Source organism: Hypanus sabinus, assembly GCF_030144855.1.
Source record: "Hypanus sabinus isolate sHypSab1 chromosome X1 unlocalized genomic scaffold, sHypSab1.hap1 SUPER_X1_unloc_1, whole genome shotgun sequence".
NCBI lineage: Eukaryota > Metazoa > Chordata > Chondrichthyes > Myliobatiformes > Dasyatidae > Hypanus > Hypanus sabinus.
In genome coordinates, this window is record NW_026778957.1 from 880,206 (window position 1) to 897,439 (window position 17,234).

The window sequence follows — 17,234 nt, forward strand, 5'->3', positions numbered from 1 at the left end:
TATGGTCACATATGGTACGTATAGTCATACACTGGACATACAGTCACACACAAGACATACAGTCACACACAGTACATATGGTCACATGCAGGACATACGGTCACACACAGTACACAGGACATACGGACGAACACAGGATATACAGCCACTCACACAGTACATACAGTCACACACTGTACATACTATCACACACAGTACATACAGACACACAACACATACAGTCACACACAGGACACACACTGTACATACTATCACACACAACACATACAGTCACACACAGGACAGTTACTTACGATCCACCACGTACCATCACAAAACAACATTAGCACAGGTTCCTGAGTCACATGACCTGAAGATTGACAGGTTGACATAAAGTTCGAGATGTTTATATGAGACATTGTAATGTTACTGACACTATTGTGATAAAACAAAGAGTCATATAAATATGTGAAACAGCAGCAATAAAAGATGAAAAGTGACCAGTGCAGGAGGAGAGTGTGCCTGTGAGTTGGGAAGTGGAGTGGGGGGGGGGGGGCGATAGGGTATTCAGGGAGTACAGCCAAGCATAAAGTGTGTAAATGTGCATAAACACCCAATGTATGCTCAAAACATTCCTATGAAATAGTTTCTTTCCCCCCCCCCCCCCACAACTTGTAGGTTGAGACGGTGGTGAGGAAGGCAAATGCAATACTAGCAACACACACAAAATGCTGGTGGAATGCAGCAGGCCAGGCAGCATCTATAGGAAGAAGTGCAGTCGACAATTCGGGCCAAGACTCATCGAAGTCCTGACGAAGGGTCTCGGCCTGAATCATCGACTGTACCTCTCCCTATAGACGCTGCCTGACCTGCTGTGTCCCACCAGCATTTTGTGTGTGTTGCTTGAATTTCCAGCATTTGCAGATTTCCACGTGTTTGCAAATGCAATACTATCATTCACTTCAAGGGGACTAGAATAGGGGGTAAAGCTGAGGCTTTATAAGGCATTGGTCAGACCACATGTGGATGTAGATAGATTCTTGATTAATTGGGACATTAAAGGTTGCGGAGAGAATGGTTTCTTTCCTGAGATCATTCCCGTGAACTGCCTCTGGACCCTCTCTAATGCCAGAACATTAGATACGGAGCCCAAAACTGCTCGCAGTACTCGAAATGCAGTCTGACCAGTGCCTTATGAAGCCTCAGCATTACATCCTTGCTTTTATATCCTAGTCCTTTCAAAATAAATGCTAACATTGCATTTGTCTTCCACACACCGACTCACCCTGCAAGTTAACCTTCAGGGAATCCTGCACGAGGACTTCCAAATCCCCTTGCCCCTCAGTTTTTGGAATTTTCTCTCCATTTGGAAAGTAGGCTATGCTTTAATTTCTTCTACCAAACTGCATGATCGTACACTTCCTGATGCTGTATTCCATCTGCCACTTCTTTGTCCATTCTCCTAATCTGTCTAAGTGTTTCTCAGCCTCTTTGCTTCCTCAAAACTAACTGCTCCTCCACCTAGCTTCAGATCATTTGCAAACTTGGCCACAAAGCCATCAATTCCATCATCCAAATCATTGACATATAACATAAAAAGAAGTGGTCCCAACACTAGCCCCTTAGGAACACCACTAGTCACCAGCAGCCAACCAGAATAGGCCTCCTTTAATCCCACGGTTTGCCTCCTGCCAGTCAGCCAGTCTTCTATCGATGCTAGTATCTTTCCTGTAATACCATGGGCTTTTATCTTGTTAAGCAGCTTCATGTGTGGCATGTCAGTCCATGGCCTCCTCTACTACCGCAATGAGGCCACACTCAGATTGGAGGAACAACACCTTATGTTCCATCTGGGTAGCCTCCAACCTGATGGCGTGAACATTGATTTCTCGAACTCCTGGGAATTGCCCCCTCCCCTTCTCCTTCACCATTCCCCATTCCCATTTCCCCCTCTCTTTATCTCCTCACTACTTCCCTCTGGTGCTCCTCCCTCTTCCCTTTCTTCCATAGATTCAGATTCCCCCTTCTCCAGCCCTTTATCTCTTTCACCAATGGGCTTCCAGATTCTTTCCTTCACCCTTCCCCTCTCAGGGTTTCACATCACCTCCCACCTTGTACTCCTTCCTCTCCTCCCCCCGCCTCTTACTCAGACTTCTCATCGTTTTTCCAATCTGCCTTCCTGCCAAGTTACAGCATCTGCAGATTTTCTCTTGTTCATGTGCAGCAGCTTGTCAAAGGCCTTAAGAAAATCCAAGTAAACAGCATCCATTGACTGTCTCTCCTGCCTCAAAGAATTCCAACAGATTTGTCAGGTAAAATTCTTCCTTGGCTGACTTTGGCCTCCTTCATCACGTGCCTCTGTGTAATTTAAATAACTCCTTCCTGGTCATATGCATGTCCTCCAAACATCTCCACTTGATTCCCTCTTCTCTTCCGTATCCAAGATGCAAAACATATTACCATCCGTCATAGACAGCACGAGGCACATACAACACATAGAAGATCTCAGTAAAATACAGTCACACAAAAGAAGAATCGTCTCAGGCCCTAAGTCCATGGATATTGACTTTTAAGTTCTTAGTGTTCAGCAGCACCTTGCAATCATAAAGATACATTTAAAAAAGACAATACATCTTTGGTTGACCCTGCAGAATCCACTGCGGGTCCAAGCACACCGCCATCTTAGCAGAAGGACTACGACAAACTGCCGGCCTGTGTAAATTTTCCATCACTATATTAAAACTAATAGAATTATGGTCATAAATGAGAAAGTCTGTGTGTGGAAAAATCAAAGTAACATACACAAAATGATGGAGGAATTCAGCGGGCCAGGCAGCATTTACGGAAATGAGTAAACAGTCGATGTTTCAGGCCGAGCTATTTCTCTACACACCTGCTCTGCAAATTCCTGTTGACTATTGGTGGGGGGAGGGGTGTTTATTATACAACCCCACTAGTGTGACTACTCCCTTCTTGTTTCCCTACTGAATAATCTTCCCCCCCCCCCCCACCCAAAGAATACCTTCTCTAAGTGTTGCTATCAAAAAGGTCACATGCCTCTTCACTTACATGTCATGCCTGTAGAATCTGTATCCTGGAACATGGAGCTGGCAGTCCTTCCTTCCTCTCAGCCATGTTTCAGTTATGGCTGTGACATCCCAGACCTCAGGGCCAATCCACACTGTGATTTCTGGTAACCACTCCATTCCCTGTTTTATCTCCTCATCCCACTGACCCTTCATCAAGCTCTCCAACTGCCCATCACCCACACATCCGCTGGGTCCAGTGTCCTATCAGATTGCATCTTCTCCAGCGCTTTGTCAGTACTACCTATCACCCTCCTAACCACTTTGGAGATAAAGATGAGCCTTATTTGTCACATGCACTGTGCATCAAAACATACGGTGAAATCCGTCGTTTGCGTCAATGGCCAGTGCAGTCAGCTGTCACCACCAGCCCATGCCAGCAACTCACTAACCCATATGTCTTCAGAAAGTGAAAGGAAACTGGAGTACCCGGAGGAAACGCACGTGGTCACAGGAGGAATGTACACACTCCTTACAGACAGCGGTGGGAATCGAATGGAATTCAGTTCAATTCCCGGGCAAAGAAATGGCAGATGGAATTTAACCCAGCTAAATGTGAAGTTTTGCACCTTGGCAAGTCAGCTGCAGAAACACTGAAATGTTAAGGGGCAAGACCTTTTATCAGTGTAAATGAGTATAGGGATCTTGGAGTCCAAGTTGGTAGCTCCTAAAGAGGCTACCCAGAGTGGCTAAGAAGGAATGTGGCATGTTCAAGGTATTGAGAACAAAAGTCAGGAAGCTACGTTGCAGCTTTATAAACTCCAGGTAGGCCACATCTGGAGTAACGCATACAGTTCTGGTCTCATATTATAGGAAGGATGTTGAGGCTTTGCGGAGGAGGTTTACCAGGATGCTGGCTGGTTTAAGAGCGTGTCCGTTATGAGAGGTCGAACAAACTTGGATTGTTTTCTCAGGAGCGGAGGAGCTAGAGGTTTATAAGATCATGAGAGACGTAGATATAATAAACAGACTGTACCTGTTTCCCAAGGTTGAAATGTCTAACACCAGAGGTCATGCATTTAAAGTTGGGGGGGCGGGGTAAGCTCAAAGGAGTTGTGAGGGGCATTTTTTTTACACAGAGTGGTTTGTGCTGTCTGAGGCGGTGGTGGAGGCAGAAACGTTAGGGTCTTTGAAGAGACATTTAGATAGGCGCATGAATATGAAGAAAATGGGAGGATACGGACATCATGTAGGCAGAAGGGATTAGTTTAGTTGCCCATTTGATTACCGATTTAATTGGTTTGGCACAACATTGTGGGCCAAAGGACCTGTTCTATGAATTGAACTTGTTCCATCATTTCCACTCTTTCTTCCTTACCTGATCCACCTATTCCCTGCTAGCTCTTACTCCCCACCTCCAAATTCCAACCCTCATCCCCACTGCCTTTCTTTCCAATCCTGATGAAGGGTTGGCTGTCCATATCCCTCTGTGGAGAATTTTGTTTCATGTGGGGAGGCCGATGCATAGGCAGCTACTGCGTGCTCCTTAACAGATCAAGGTCAGGGCCCAGTGGCGTGGAGTGCAAGACGGGACACTTCACTGCTGCGGTCGAGGGTTTGTCTCTGTCGGTATCTGAGGAACTCACGTGCCCCTCCACCCTGATAATGTGGCAGCTCTCAGAAGAGCCTTTCCCTCTGGAAATGCTGCCTGACCCATGCAGTTCCTCCAGCATTATTGTGTGTTGGGATTGATAGGAGGTAGTCAACAGGGCTTTGCCTGGGGGGAGATTATGACACAGATTTGATTGAATCTTTTTAAAAAGTTGACAAAGATGATTGTCAAGGGCAGGGCCTTTCATGCTTACAATGTCTTCAGCAAGGTTTTAATGAGTTCATGCATGGTACATGCATGAGATCGCATGGGAACATTTCAACAACTGGGCAAGTGATATTATCCCCTTTGGTTCAAGAGCCTGATGATTGAGGCATAATAACTGTTGCTAAACCTGATCTTGGTGGAGTGGGCCCTGAGGCTCCTGTACCTCCTTCCTGATGGTTGAGGGGTAATTACTGTTCCTGAACCCAGTGGTGTGGGTCCTGAGGCTCCTGTACCTCCTTCCTGATGGTTGAGGGGTAATTACTGTTCCTGAACCCAGTGGTGTGGGTCCTGAGGCTCCTGTACCTCCTTCCTGATGGTTGAGGGGTAATAACTGTTCCTCAACCTGGTGGTGTGGGTCCTGAGGCTCCTGTATCTCTTTCCTGTTGGTTGAGGGATAATAACTATTCCTCAACCTGGTGGTGTGGGACCTGAGGCTCCTGTACCTCCTTCCTGATGGTTGAGGGGTAATAACTGTTCCTGAACCTGGTGGTGTGGGTCCTGAGGCTCCTGTACCTCCTTCCTGATGGTTAAGAGGTAATAACTGTTCCTGAACCTGGTGGAGTGGGACCTGAGGCTCCTGTACCTCCTTCCTGATGGCTGAGGGGTAATAACTGTTCCTGAACCTGATAGTGAGGGACCTGAGGCTCCTGTACCTGCTTCCTGATGGTTGAGGGGTAATAACTGTTCCTGAACCTGGTGGTGTGGGTCCTAAGGCTCCTGTACCTCCTTCCTGATGGTTGAGGGGTAATAACTGTTCCTGAACCTGGTGGTGTGGGTCCTGAGGCTCCTGTACCTCCTTCCTGACGGTTGAGGGGTAATAACTGTTCCTGAAACCGGTGGTGTGGGTCCTGAGGCTCCTGTACCTCCTTCCTGATGGTTGAGGGGTAATATCTGTTCCTGAACCTGGTGGTGTGAGTCCGGAGGCTCCTGTACCTCCTTCCTGATGGTTGAGGGGGTAATATCTGTTCCTGAACCTGGTGGTGTGAGTCCGGAGGCTCCTGTACCTCCTTCCTGATGGTTGAGGGGTAATAACTGTTCCTGAACCTGGTGATGTGGGACCTGAGGCTCCTGTACCTCCTTCCTGATGGTTGAGGGGTAATAACTGTTCCTGAACCTGGTGGTGTGGGTCCTGAGGCTCCTGTACCTCCTTCCTGATGGTTGAGGGGTAATAACTGTTCCTGAACCTGGTGGTGTGGGTCCTGAGGCTCCTGTACCTCCTTCCTGACGGTTGAGGGGTAATAACTGTTCCTGAAACCGGTGGTGTGGGTCCTGAGGCTCCTGTACCTCCTTCCTGATGGTTGAGGGGTAATATCTGTTCCTGAACCTGGTGGTGTGAGTCCGGAGGCTCCTGTACCTCCTTCCTGATGGTTGAGGGGGTAATATCTGTTCCTGAACCTGGTGGTGTGAGTCCGGAGGCTCCTGTACCTCCTTCCTGATGGTTGAGGGGTAATAACTGTTCCTGAACCTGGTGATGTGGGACCTGAGGCTCCTGTACCTCCTTCCTGATGGTTGAGGGGTAATAACTGTTCCTGAACCTGGTGGTGTGAGTCCGGAGGCTCCTGTACCTCCTTCCTGATGGTTGAGGGGTAATAACTGTTCCTGAACCTGGTGGTGTGAGTCCGGAGGCTCCTGTACCTCCTTCCTGATGGTTGAGGGGTAATAACTGTTCCTGAACCTGGTGGTGTGAGTCCGGAGGCTCCTGTACCTCCTTCCTGATGGTTGAGGGGGTAATATCTGTTCCTGAACCTGGTGGTGTGAGTCCGGAGGCTCCTGTACCTCCTTCCTGATGGTTGAGGGGTAATAACTGTTCCTGAACCTGGTGATGTGGGACCTGAGGCTCCTGTACCTCCTTCCTGATGGTTGAGGGGTAATAACTGTTCCTGAACCTGGTGGTGTGAGTCCGGAGGCTCCTGTACCTCCTTCCTGATGGTTGAGGGGTAATAACTGTTCCTGAACCTGGTGGTGTGAGTCCGGAGGCTCCTGTACCTCCTTCCTGATGGTTGAGGGGTAATAACTGTTCCTGAACCTGGTGGTGTGAGTCCGGAGGCTCCTGTACCTCCTTCCTGATGGTTGAGGGGTAATAACTGTTCCTGAACCTGGTGGTGTGGGTCCTGAGGCTCCTGTACCTCCTTCCTGATGGTTGAGGGGGAATAACTGTTCCTGAACCTGGTGGTATGGGTCTTGAGGCTCCTGTACCTCCTTCCTGATGGTTGAGGGGTAATAACTGTTCCTGAACCTGGTGGTGTGGGTCCTAAGGCTCCTGTACCTGGTGGTGTGAGTACCTCCTTCCTAACAGCAGTAATGAGAAGAATTCACAATTATATTAATATGGATTTCAAATTTATCTTAACATTATTTAAAAGAAAATCCCAGCTGTGCAGCAACGCAGGCTATGTGCACGGGGGGGGGGGGGGCACTCCAGTTACTGTGCAGCCACGCAGTTTAGGGGGAACATTGGTGGAAGGGCACAGGGTGGTAATGAAGGATTGTTTATCGCACAGGAGGCCTGTGATCAGTGGCCTGCTGCAGGGATGGTTGCTGGGTTCACTATTGTTTTTCATCTATAGCAGTTAAATGGAGAGAGTGGGGTTTTTCTCCTGGAGCTTAAGAGGCAGATGGATGCCCAATAAGGCCATAAAATATTAGACCATTCAGTCCACTTTTCAGTCTTTGTTCCTGTATTGGTTTTTATAAATTCTATTGTATTTCTTTATTTTGCAAGAAAGTGAAACTCAATGCAGTAGGTGGTGATGTACCAGTACTTAATTTATATTGACTTTGACCGTGGTTGATTTTTTTCCCCAACCCCAATCTCTTGCTTTCTCCCATAACTCTTAACCTAAGTTTCCCAGAGGTGTATGAGGTCGTGAGGGCCATCGGCAAGGTGGGTGGTCGCGGTCTTTTCCCCAGAGTAGAGGGAGCCTTAAACGAGAGGGCGGGGATTTAAAAATGGACCCGAGGGGTAACTTTTTCACAAGAGGGTGGTGAGCATATGGTACAGTTACCCTGTTTAAAATACATTTCCAGAGAGCAATAGGGCAGAAGAGAAGGCACATGGGTAGACACCTTGGTCAGCATAAATGGGTGAGGCTGAGGGGCCTGTTTCTGTGTTGTTTAACTCTGTGATTCTATCCACTTTGGGAGCCTCACAACTGAGGTGAGGACAGCACTGGGATGACTCCCTGCAAATTTCAGTGCCGGGAAGGAACTCAGCCCCATTCCAGGAGTATCCCAGCAGCCTGTAATAGACCGCTGTGCAGCTTGAAGATGTGTTGGACAAGAATGAGGAAATGAACAGTCATTGGCACAAACTCGGGATGTTGTCCTGATTGTGCCAAATTTCAATTACTTACTCTGATCTCCATTTCCATTGAAAGGTGCATTAATGCATTAAGATACTTTACAGAAGGTCCTGGATTAGTTACTCTGATTACTTACTCTGATCTCCATTTCTATTGAAAGGTGAATTAATGCATTAAGATACTTTACAGAAGGTCCTGGATTAGTTACTCTGATCTCCATTTCCATTGAAAGGTGCATTAATGCATTAAGATACTTTACAGAAGGTCCTGGATTAGTTACTCTGATCTCCATTTCCATTGAAAGGTGCATTAATGCATTAAGATACTTTACAGAAGGTTCTGGATTAGTTACTTACTCCGATCTCCATTTCCATTGAAAGGTGCATTAATGCATTAAGGTACTTTACAGAAGGTCCTGGATGGGTGCCTAGCGGTTAGCGTGTCACTATTACAGCTTGGTGCGTTCCAGTGTTCGGAGTTCAATTCTGGGTCCGCCTGTAAGGAGTCTCTGTGTATCTTCCCCATGGAATGCATAGGTTTTCCCTGGGTGCTGCAGTTTCCTCCCCCAGTCCAAAGACCAACCAGGTAGGCTAATCACTCATTGTAAATTGTCCCATAATTAGGTTAGGGTTAATGGGGTTTGTTGGGAGTTGCTGGGCACTGTGTATCGCTAAATGCATAAATTTTGTGAGGGGTTAACCCAACTGGGTCTCAAAGGGCTCCAGGTGAAATGGTGTGGCTTCTTGTGTAATCATTTACCTGCAAAAACCTTTGTCCGAGGTTAGGATGCTCCCATACCTGATGAAGCTAACATCTGGACTTTTGGCCCAAATAAAACTTGCACTAATCTCAAGTATGGATAGCAGTAGTCAAAGTAAAAGCAAGACCAAGTTTAGATTCAGCAAGCTAATCAATTAGAGTCATAGAGCACGACTGCACAGAAACAGTCCCTCCAGCCCATCTAATCCATGCCTAGCCTCATTGACCTGCACCTGGCCTTTTATACCCCTCCCCATCATGTACCCATCCAATTGTTTCTTAAATGTTCAAATCAAACCTGCATCCATCACTTCCACACCCTCACCACCCTTTGAGTGAACGTGTTCCCCTTAAACATATCACCTTTCACACTCAACCTGTGACATCCAGTTCTAGTTCCATTAGCACAACTTGGTAGGATGAGATTAATTTCACAACTCAAGAAATGTGAAAAGGCAATGACAAAAGGGATTCAACACTGCAAACATATTTAAAGTTTAAAATATATCTTGATTTTCACGTCAGGGATTAAATCCATTTCAGTGAGATTAGTGTCTGTTTCAGCAACACGTTATGTATGTATTGAGAATATCAGAATATAAAGGTGATGATGTAATGTTGAGACTATATAGGGCACTGGTGAAGCCACACTTGGAGTATTGTGAGTATTTGATCCCTATCTGAGAGAGTATGTGCAGACATTGGGGAGGATTCAAAGGACATTCACGAAATTGATTCCTGGATTGAAAGGTTTATTATATAAGGAGCATTTGATGACTCTGGGCCTGCACTCACTGAAGAATGAGGAGGATCTCATTGAAACCTATCAAATGTTGAAAGGCTTTGATAGAGTGGATATGGAGAGGATGTTTCCTATAGTGGGGGAGTCTAGGACCAGAGGACACAGACAGAGTGGACGTGGAGAGGATGTTTCCTATAGTGGGGGAGTCTAGGACCAGAGGACACAGATAGAGTGGATGTGGAAAGGTTGTTTCCTATAGTGGGGGAGTCTAGGACCACAGATAGAGTGGACGTGGAGAGGATGTTTGCTATAGTGGGGGAGTCTAGGACAAGAGGACACAGACAGAATGGATGTGGAGAGGATGTTTCCTATAGTGGGGGAGTCTAGCACCAGAGGACACAGATAGAGTGGATGTGGAAAGGATGTTTCCTATAGTGGGGGAGTCTAGGACCAGAGGGCACAGATAGAGTGGATGTGGAGAGGATGTTTCCTATAGTTGGGGAGTCTAGGACCAGAGGACACAGATTGAGTGGATGTGGAGAGGATGTTTCGTATAGTGGGGGAGTCTAGGACCAGAGGACACAGATAGAGTGGATGTGCAGAGGATGTTTCCTATAGTGGGGGAGTCTGGGACCAGAGGACACAGATAGAGTGGATGTGCAGAGGATGTTTCGTATAGTGGGGGAGTTCAGGACCTGAGGACACAGATAGAGTGGATGTGGAGATGATGTTTCCTTCAGTGGGGGAGTCTAGGACCAGAGGATACAGATAGAGTGGATGTGGAGATGATGTTTCCTTCAGTGGGGGAGTCTAGGACCAGAGGATACAGATAGAGTGGATGTGCAGAGGATGTTTCCGATAGTGGGGGAGTCTGGGACCAGAGGACACAGATAGAGTGGATGTGCAGAGGATGTTTCCTATAGTGGGGGAGTGTCAGACCGGAGGGAACAGCCTCAGAATAGAGGAATGTCCAGTTAGCACGCAGATGCGGAAGAATTTCTTAAGCCAGAAGGTGATGAATCTATGAAACTAATAGCCACAGGTGGCTGTCAGGGCACGAAGGGAGGAGGTTGCGTCTGAGAGGGAAATGGATCAGACATTATGAAATATCAGAGCAGACTCAATGGGCCAAATGGCCTAATTCTGCTCCTGTACCTCAAGGCCTTATATAAAACTACACCCACATGTAGACTACAGATTACCCAGGGTAACTGGACTTTCCCACGTGTTGGCATTCCAGTGCATTCCCATCCCGCTATTCCTCCCTGTCGTACGCATGGCTTTTCCCCGGGTGCTCTGGTTTTCCTTCCACAGTCCAAAGAGGCCAACTGGTCATTGTCAGTTGTCCCACATTCACTTTCAGGCACGAAGGCGTATCGAGGCTTTCTTCGAGAAGCAGATTATCGCCCTTAACCAAATGAAGAACAAGCCTACATTCTACTACATTGAGAATTCCCTGAAAACAACCCAAGTGGATCATTGTCGGCCAGGTTTCGGGAAAAACAAGCTAATTCATTTGGATTGTTCTGAATGCTGTGGTGAGTTCCGAGCTGATCTTTTTGTTATACTGACTGAATCTTATAGATTGGGGCGGTAATGGTTAGCACAACGCTTTGCAGTACCAGCGACCCGGGTTCATCTCCCACTGCTGTCCGCAAGGAGTTTGTACGCTCTCCCCGTGACCACGTGAGTTTCTTCCGGGTGCTCCAGTTTACTCCCACAGTCCACAGATGTACCAGCTGGAAGGTTAATTGTTCATTATAAATTGTCCTGTGATTAGGCTAGGGTTCAACTGGAGATTGCTGGACAGCCCAGTTCGAGGGGCCGGAAGAGTCTATTTTGCGCTGTATGTCAATAAATAAATAAAACAGTACAGCACAGAAACAGACCCTGAACCAATTAAATTAGTGATCAAATGGCCAACTAAATTAATCCCTTTTACCCACATGTTCATATCCTTCCACTTTCCTCCAATTCATGTGTCTACCTGAACATCTCTTCAATGCCTCTAATGTATTTGCCTTTTCCACCACCCCAGGCACATTCCAGGTGTGTGGCTAGAAACCCCATTGCTCTCACATCTCCTTTCAGCTTAACCCCTCTCACCTTAAATGAATACCTTTTGGTTTCTGACTTTCCAATCCTGGGGGAAAGATGCTGTCTGTCTACTCTCTCTATGCCTCTCATAATCTTATAGACCACTGTCAGATCAGCCTCCACGGCTCCAGAGAAAACAACCCAAGTTTGTCCAGCCTCTCATTAAAACACATGCCATCTAATCCAGGACCATCCTGGTAAACCTCTTCTGCACCCTCTCCAAAACCTTCCATCCTTCCTCTGATAACTGGATATGCAGTACTCCGAATGTGGCCAAACTGAAGTGTTATAAAGCTGCAAGAACTCACTGCAGTATCGTCTAGTAAAGGCAAAGGTTTCTTAACCAACCTATCAACTACACATTTTTTATAGCTCTTAGATCTTGTGGGGCATCCAGAGTGCCAGAGGGGCACCAAAACTCTTAGCAAAACACAAATTCTAATTCTATCCTGATGCAGCTTCTCGACCTGAAGTGTCAACACTAATGCAGCTCGAGTGGCTGAGTTCATCCAGTAAATTGCTCGTTGACACGAGAGATTCTGCAGCTGCTGGAAATCCAGAGTATAACACACAAAATGCTGAATGAACTCAGCAGGTCAGGCAGCATCTGCGGAAATGACTAGACCGGGGTTCCACAAGAGACTGTAGTTAAAAAAAAACCATCATGTTTTGGACTTCTTGCAACACACGATGCTAGTGCACGTAGTGATGAGCAGTGACAGAGCAGCTCCCATTAGCAATCTCGTTAGAGGTCTCTCAGCCCAGTATGGCAGGGCGAAATTATGGTGTGCTTATTTTGTTGAGTCCATTCTCAGTTTTTGATGCGAGATAGGGGAGGCTGTTGATAACTGGTGAGCACTGTATTGCCTGGAGGGAAGTTCTGTAGGCTGATAATTGTTGAGCGTTCTATTGCATGAAGAGGAGGACGGTATGCTGATGAGCAGCGTGAACATTGAATAGACTCACCCAACTTGGGCTGTAGCATCGGCCTCTCCCTCCTGAATTACCTCCCCTAACTCCCCTTATGCACTGCTAATTGATGTATGGGAGCGAAGAAGCTCTACCGGTGTCGTAGAAAATTGGAAGGAAATACTCATTCTAAAGAAGGAATGTTTATGGGCTGTGATTCAACTGCTGGCCTGCTGCTCTGCTGCTGTTGTAAACATTGCGAAAGGTGGACTCTGTAGGTTAGAAGTAAATTGTATTGTGAAGTTTTCATATTTTTTGCAGTTTTCTCATTTAGTTATTTTTATGCCCTTATTATTATGCAACAGCAGACACAAAAAAGAAGTCTGCCTTTACAATGAAAGCTACTTGTCAATGGGTTTTATATAGACCGGTGATCCTAGTTGTTTTCTTCTATCTGTGGCAAATGTAGCAATGGCTCCAGCAAAATTGAAAAGACGTTTAACTACAAATCACAGCCACGTGACACGTAAAAGTGCTGTTTATTTTAAACCACCATTGGCATCTCAAAACAAACAGTACAGTTTTTATTAATAAAGTCACAGTCAGTAAAATGATTCAATAAGCAAGTTATTTAGTCGCAGAAGTTATTACCCAGAAAGGGAAAAGTCACAGAGTTGGTGAGAACCTAATAATGCCAGCATATAAAATTATAGTGTGCAAAATGCTAGGACAAAATGCTGTACCAGAAGTTGAAAAGGTTTCACTCTCAAACAGTACGATAAGTCAACGTATTGATGACACGTCACATGAAGCTGAAGAGGTTCTGTGTGATAAAATGATAAAAAACAGCTCCTCCTTCCAGAGTGATGATTTCACCAGTAAATGAATGTTGTAGCATTTGTAAGATAATGGTGAAATTCAAGAAAACTTTTTCTGTTGCAAAGAGCTACCAGAAACAAGCAAAGACCAAGATAGATTTAATGTTTTGTCTTCATATCTCGAAACAAAAGGTCTGTCTTGGAGGAACTGTGTTGGCATCTGTACTGATGGTGCCGCGTCAATGGTTGGCTCCATGAGGGGTCTTGTAAAGTAAATTTTAATGTTATAAAAATCATTAAATAAAACCAAGTTAAGAAATTTAACAATTAAAATTTATTATGTTTGCATTATGAGTTTTTTTAAATTTATGAAAGGGAAAGAAAGAGATTACTGTCAAGAAAGGTAAGTTAAGCTTAACTACCTATTTTTTTCAAGAAAGGTTGGTTAAAAATTCATTCTCTACACAAAAGAGCATTGGCAATTATTCTTGGATAATTATGTCTATAACTTACTGATCACGCTAACGTACCATGAGCACTAGATATAATAATTTTTAAGCAGGGGTTCTATGAAACCTGAAAATTATTTCAAGGCTTCCTCCAGGGCAAAAAGGTGTAGAAAGGCTGGATTAGACAGTCAATGTTTCAGGCCAGGTCTGTGAGATATTTTGTTGCTCCACTTCAGAGCCTCTGCAGTCTCTTGTATCTCCATTCAGCCTGAGTTTCTTGCTCAGTGGCCCGTATATAAAACTTTGGATGGTGGGTGGAGATACTGAAGGAAATGTAAGTCACTGCTTCTCTCCTTACCTGGGCAAGGTGTAGCACCAGCTTAGCCCCCACCACCCCCTCCCCTGACATTCCCCGATCAGCGTCACGTGAAGCCCTGGGAGAGGGAGGTGAATGGTCCTGGTTATGTGACCACTGACACCAGGTGGACAATCTCTGAAGAGTATTGATAATGGCCGGGATCACCAGTCTTGTAAGGACACTGCCCAGAAGAAGGCCATGACAAACCTCTTATGTAGAAAAATTTGCCAAGAACAATCACGGTCAAAGACCATGATCGCCCACATCATACAACACGGCACGTAATGACAATGATATAAAAACCAAGAATGTGATCTAGGATCACTTTCAAACATCAGTGTGGACATCAAACACATGATGTACTGTGAACTAATGGCAAATAGACATTAGATTTTGATCATGTGCTGTGGTAATATACTGTATGCATATTGATTACCACTTCAAACGCTACAGCACAATCCAGGCCCTTTAGCTCACGCTGCTCTGCCGACCCTTTCCCCTAATCCAAGGTCATTCTAATCCTTCCCTCCCACATAACTCTCCCTTTTTCTATCATTCTTTTGCCTGTCTAAGAGTCCCTAATGTATCTGTACCACCACACCTGGTAGGGCATTCCACGCACCCCCCCCCCCCCTCATGTGCTCCTCAAATCAGCTTAAAATTTTGCTCCCTTGTATTAGCTAGTTCAACTCTGCGAAAAAAATCTCTGGCTGGCCACTCTGTCTATGTGTCTTATCAGTTTATACACCTCTATCAAGAAAGTTGTCTTTCATCCTCCTTTCTAAAGAGAAAAGCCTTAGTTCACTCAATCTTGCCTCACAAGATGAAGCAGCATTCTGGTAACTCACCTACTGACCTATCATTCACCTACTTCAAAGCTTCCACATCCTTCCTAATGAAGGGTCTTGTCTCAAAACACCAACTCTTTATTCCTCTCCATAGATGCTGCTTGACCTGCTGAGTTCCTCCAGTATTTTGTATGTGTTACTCAAGATTTCCAGTATCTGCAGAACCTTGTCTTTATCACATTTTTCCTAAAATGAGGTAACCAGAGTTTTAAAGAGCTGCAACATTACTCCATGGCTCTTGATCCCCTGACTAAAGAAGGCCAATACACCACCCTATCAGGGATCTACGGACCTGGGCCCTAAAGATCCCTCTGTTCCTCGACACATCAGCCATGAACTCGATACCCTGCCTTTGAATTCAGTCTTCCCGAGGGAATCACTCCCCAGTTCTGTATTGAGCTCCATCTGGCACTTCTCAGTCTGTATCTTACAATGTTACGTGACCACCATCTGAAGTCTATCTACTGCTTTTCCAATATTTGTGCTGCTGCTTCTCTTGCCTTCTCCTCAGCTTGTTTAATTTCTATCACTTCCTTATCCTTCCAGTAATTCTTCCTCTCTCATTTTCCAGCCATACTACTGGTGGTGGAAGGTGTTTGGCGTGACTGGGGTGGGAAATGTGACTGAAGCTCACTGCCAACAGTTATGAGCTTTGGGGGTGGAGATTGGACAGAGATTTGCATCTCAGGCCACGTTTTATCTCGATGGGCATGAATCACAGTGTGCAAGAGTCTCAGGTGGACACTGGAGAGCTGTTGCTGTCACGTCCGTGAAATGGTGTGAACAGACACAGCAGGGCAGCATATCCAGTACCATCGTGCCACCTGCTTGAGGGGTACTGAAAGCAAACTGTGGTGGTTAGCTGTATCTGATATAATAGAGGTTGCTATAGCTGGGGGAGGTAGTGGGGATAAGCTCCCAATAGCCCCTGACAAACAAGTCCAGCTCCTGGTCTTCACATAGGGCTCAGCTTCTCAGCCCAGCTGAAGCTTTTCTTCCGACAGGAGTAGGGCAAAGGCGGGTTACTGGGGCCTTAAAACCAGTCTCTTCAGGCAGACGGGTCTCGTCAGCTGTGGTTGGCAGCTCATCAAGGAGAAGGAAAACTCTGATCTCAAACCTCCCGCTGCCTCGTGGCTGTACTCGGGGAAGGCTTCTCAAGTAAACCCTGAGGGAAAAATCCAGAGCTGGAGTCCCTGAGCAGTCCTTCGTTGAGTTCGATGCTGACTGGCAACTCCTGCAATACTGCAGGTGTCAAAGTGAATCAGTTTCTTTGGATTGCATGGAGAGGGGGAGCCTGCTACACAGGCGACAGCTTGCTCTCCATGTCATACAGCTCTGGCTTGCAAATGACATCTATGATCATCACTGACCACTAGCCACGATGTGTCAGAACAGTACAGTACAGCAAAAAGCCCTTCGGCCCACAATGTCATGCCAAACCAGTGAAATTAATCCATCAGTAGTGTATGGCGAGTGGTCCCCGGTTCGAATCTGGCCGGCTCCTTGCACACTTTCCGTCTGTGCTGAGTTGAGCGTCGAGCTAGCAACCTGGCCTCGTAATAAAAAAATAACTGATGCCCAAGAAACAGCCAGTGTGCCACAAGGCTCGGAGAGGGGCAACAACAATGACCAGTAATCAAATGGTCTGCCCACACAGAGTCCATGTCCCTCACATTAATGTGCTCATCTATGTATCTGTAGAACGTAGAATTTCTGGAAACAAGGGAAATATCTGTGTATGAAAAATGTTTGTTTATGACATGATAGATGGATGTCACAGCGCACCTTCCATGCCAACTATCTACACTTCTACACTACACCCACTGCCCCCCCCCCACCACACACACACACTCATACTCACCTACATTAGATCCCTATGCACACAAGTGAGATTAGCTTAGTTAGGCATCATGATTGGCAAGGATCAAGTATCAGCTTCATTCACCATATGAGGTACTGTGCCCAAGTCTTAGGCACATATCTATCGCTAGGGTGCCTAAGACTTTTGCACAGTACTGTAGTAATGTTATGTATTGCACAGTACTGCTGCCACAAAGAAAAACAAATT

The 17,234-nt window shown here is 46.0% G+C and overlaps 1 protein-coding gene across 1 annotated transcript in view; it reads left to right on the plus strand.

The window, feature by feature from the left end:
* The window catches only part of LOC132385574 (zona pellucida-binding protein 2-like), a 139,794-nt gene that overhangs the window by 110,788 nt on the left and 11,772 nt on the right, over positions 1–17,234 (plus strand). The window contains exon 7 of the mRNA XM_059957739.1: positions 11,051–11,225. Within this exon, the coding sequence (XP_059813722.1) occupies positions 11,051–11,225 (175 nt within the window). The remainder of the gene's footprint in view (positions 1–11,050; positions 11,226–17,234) is intronic.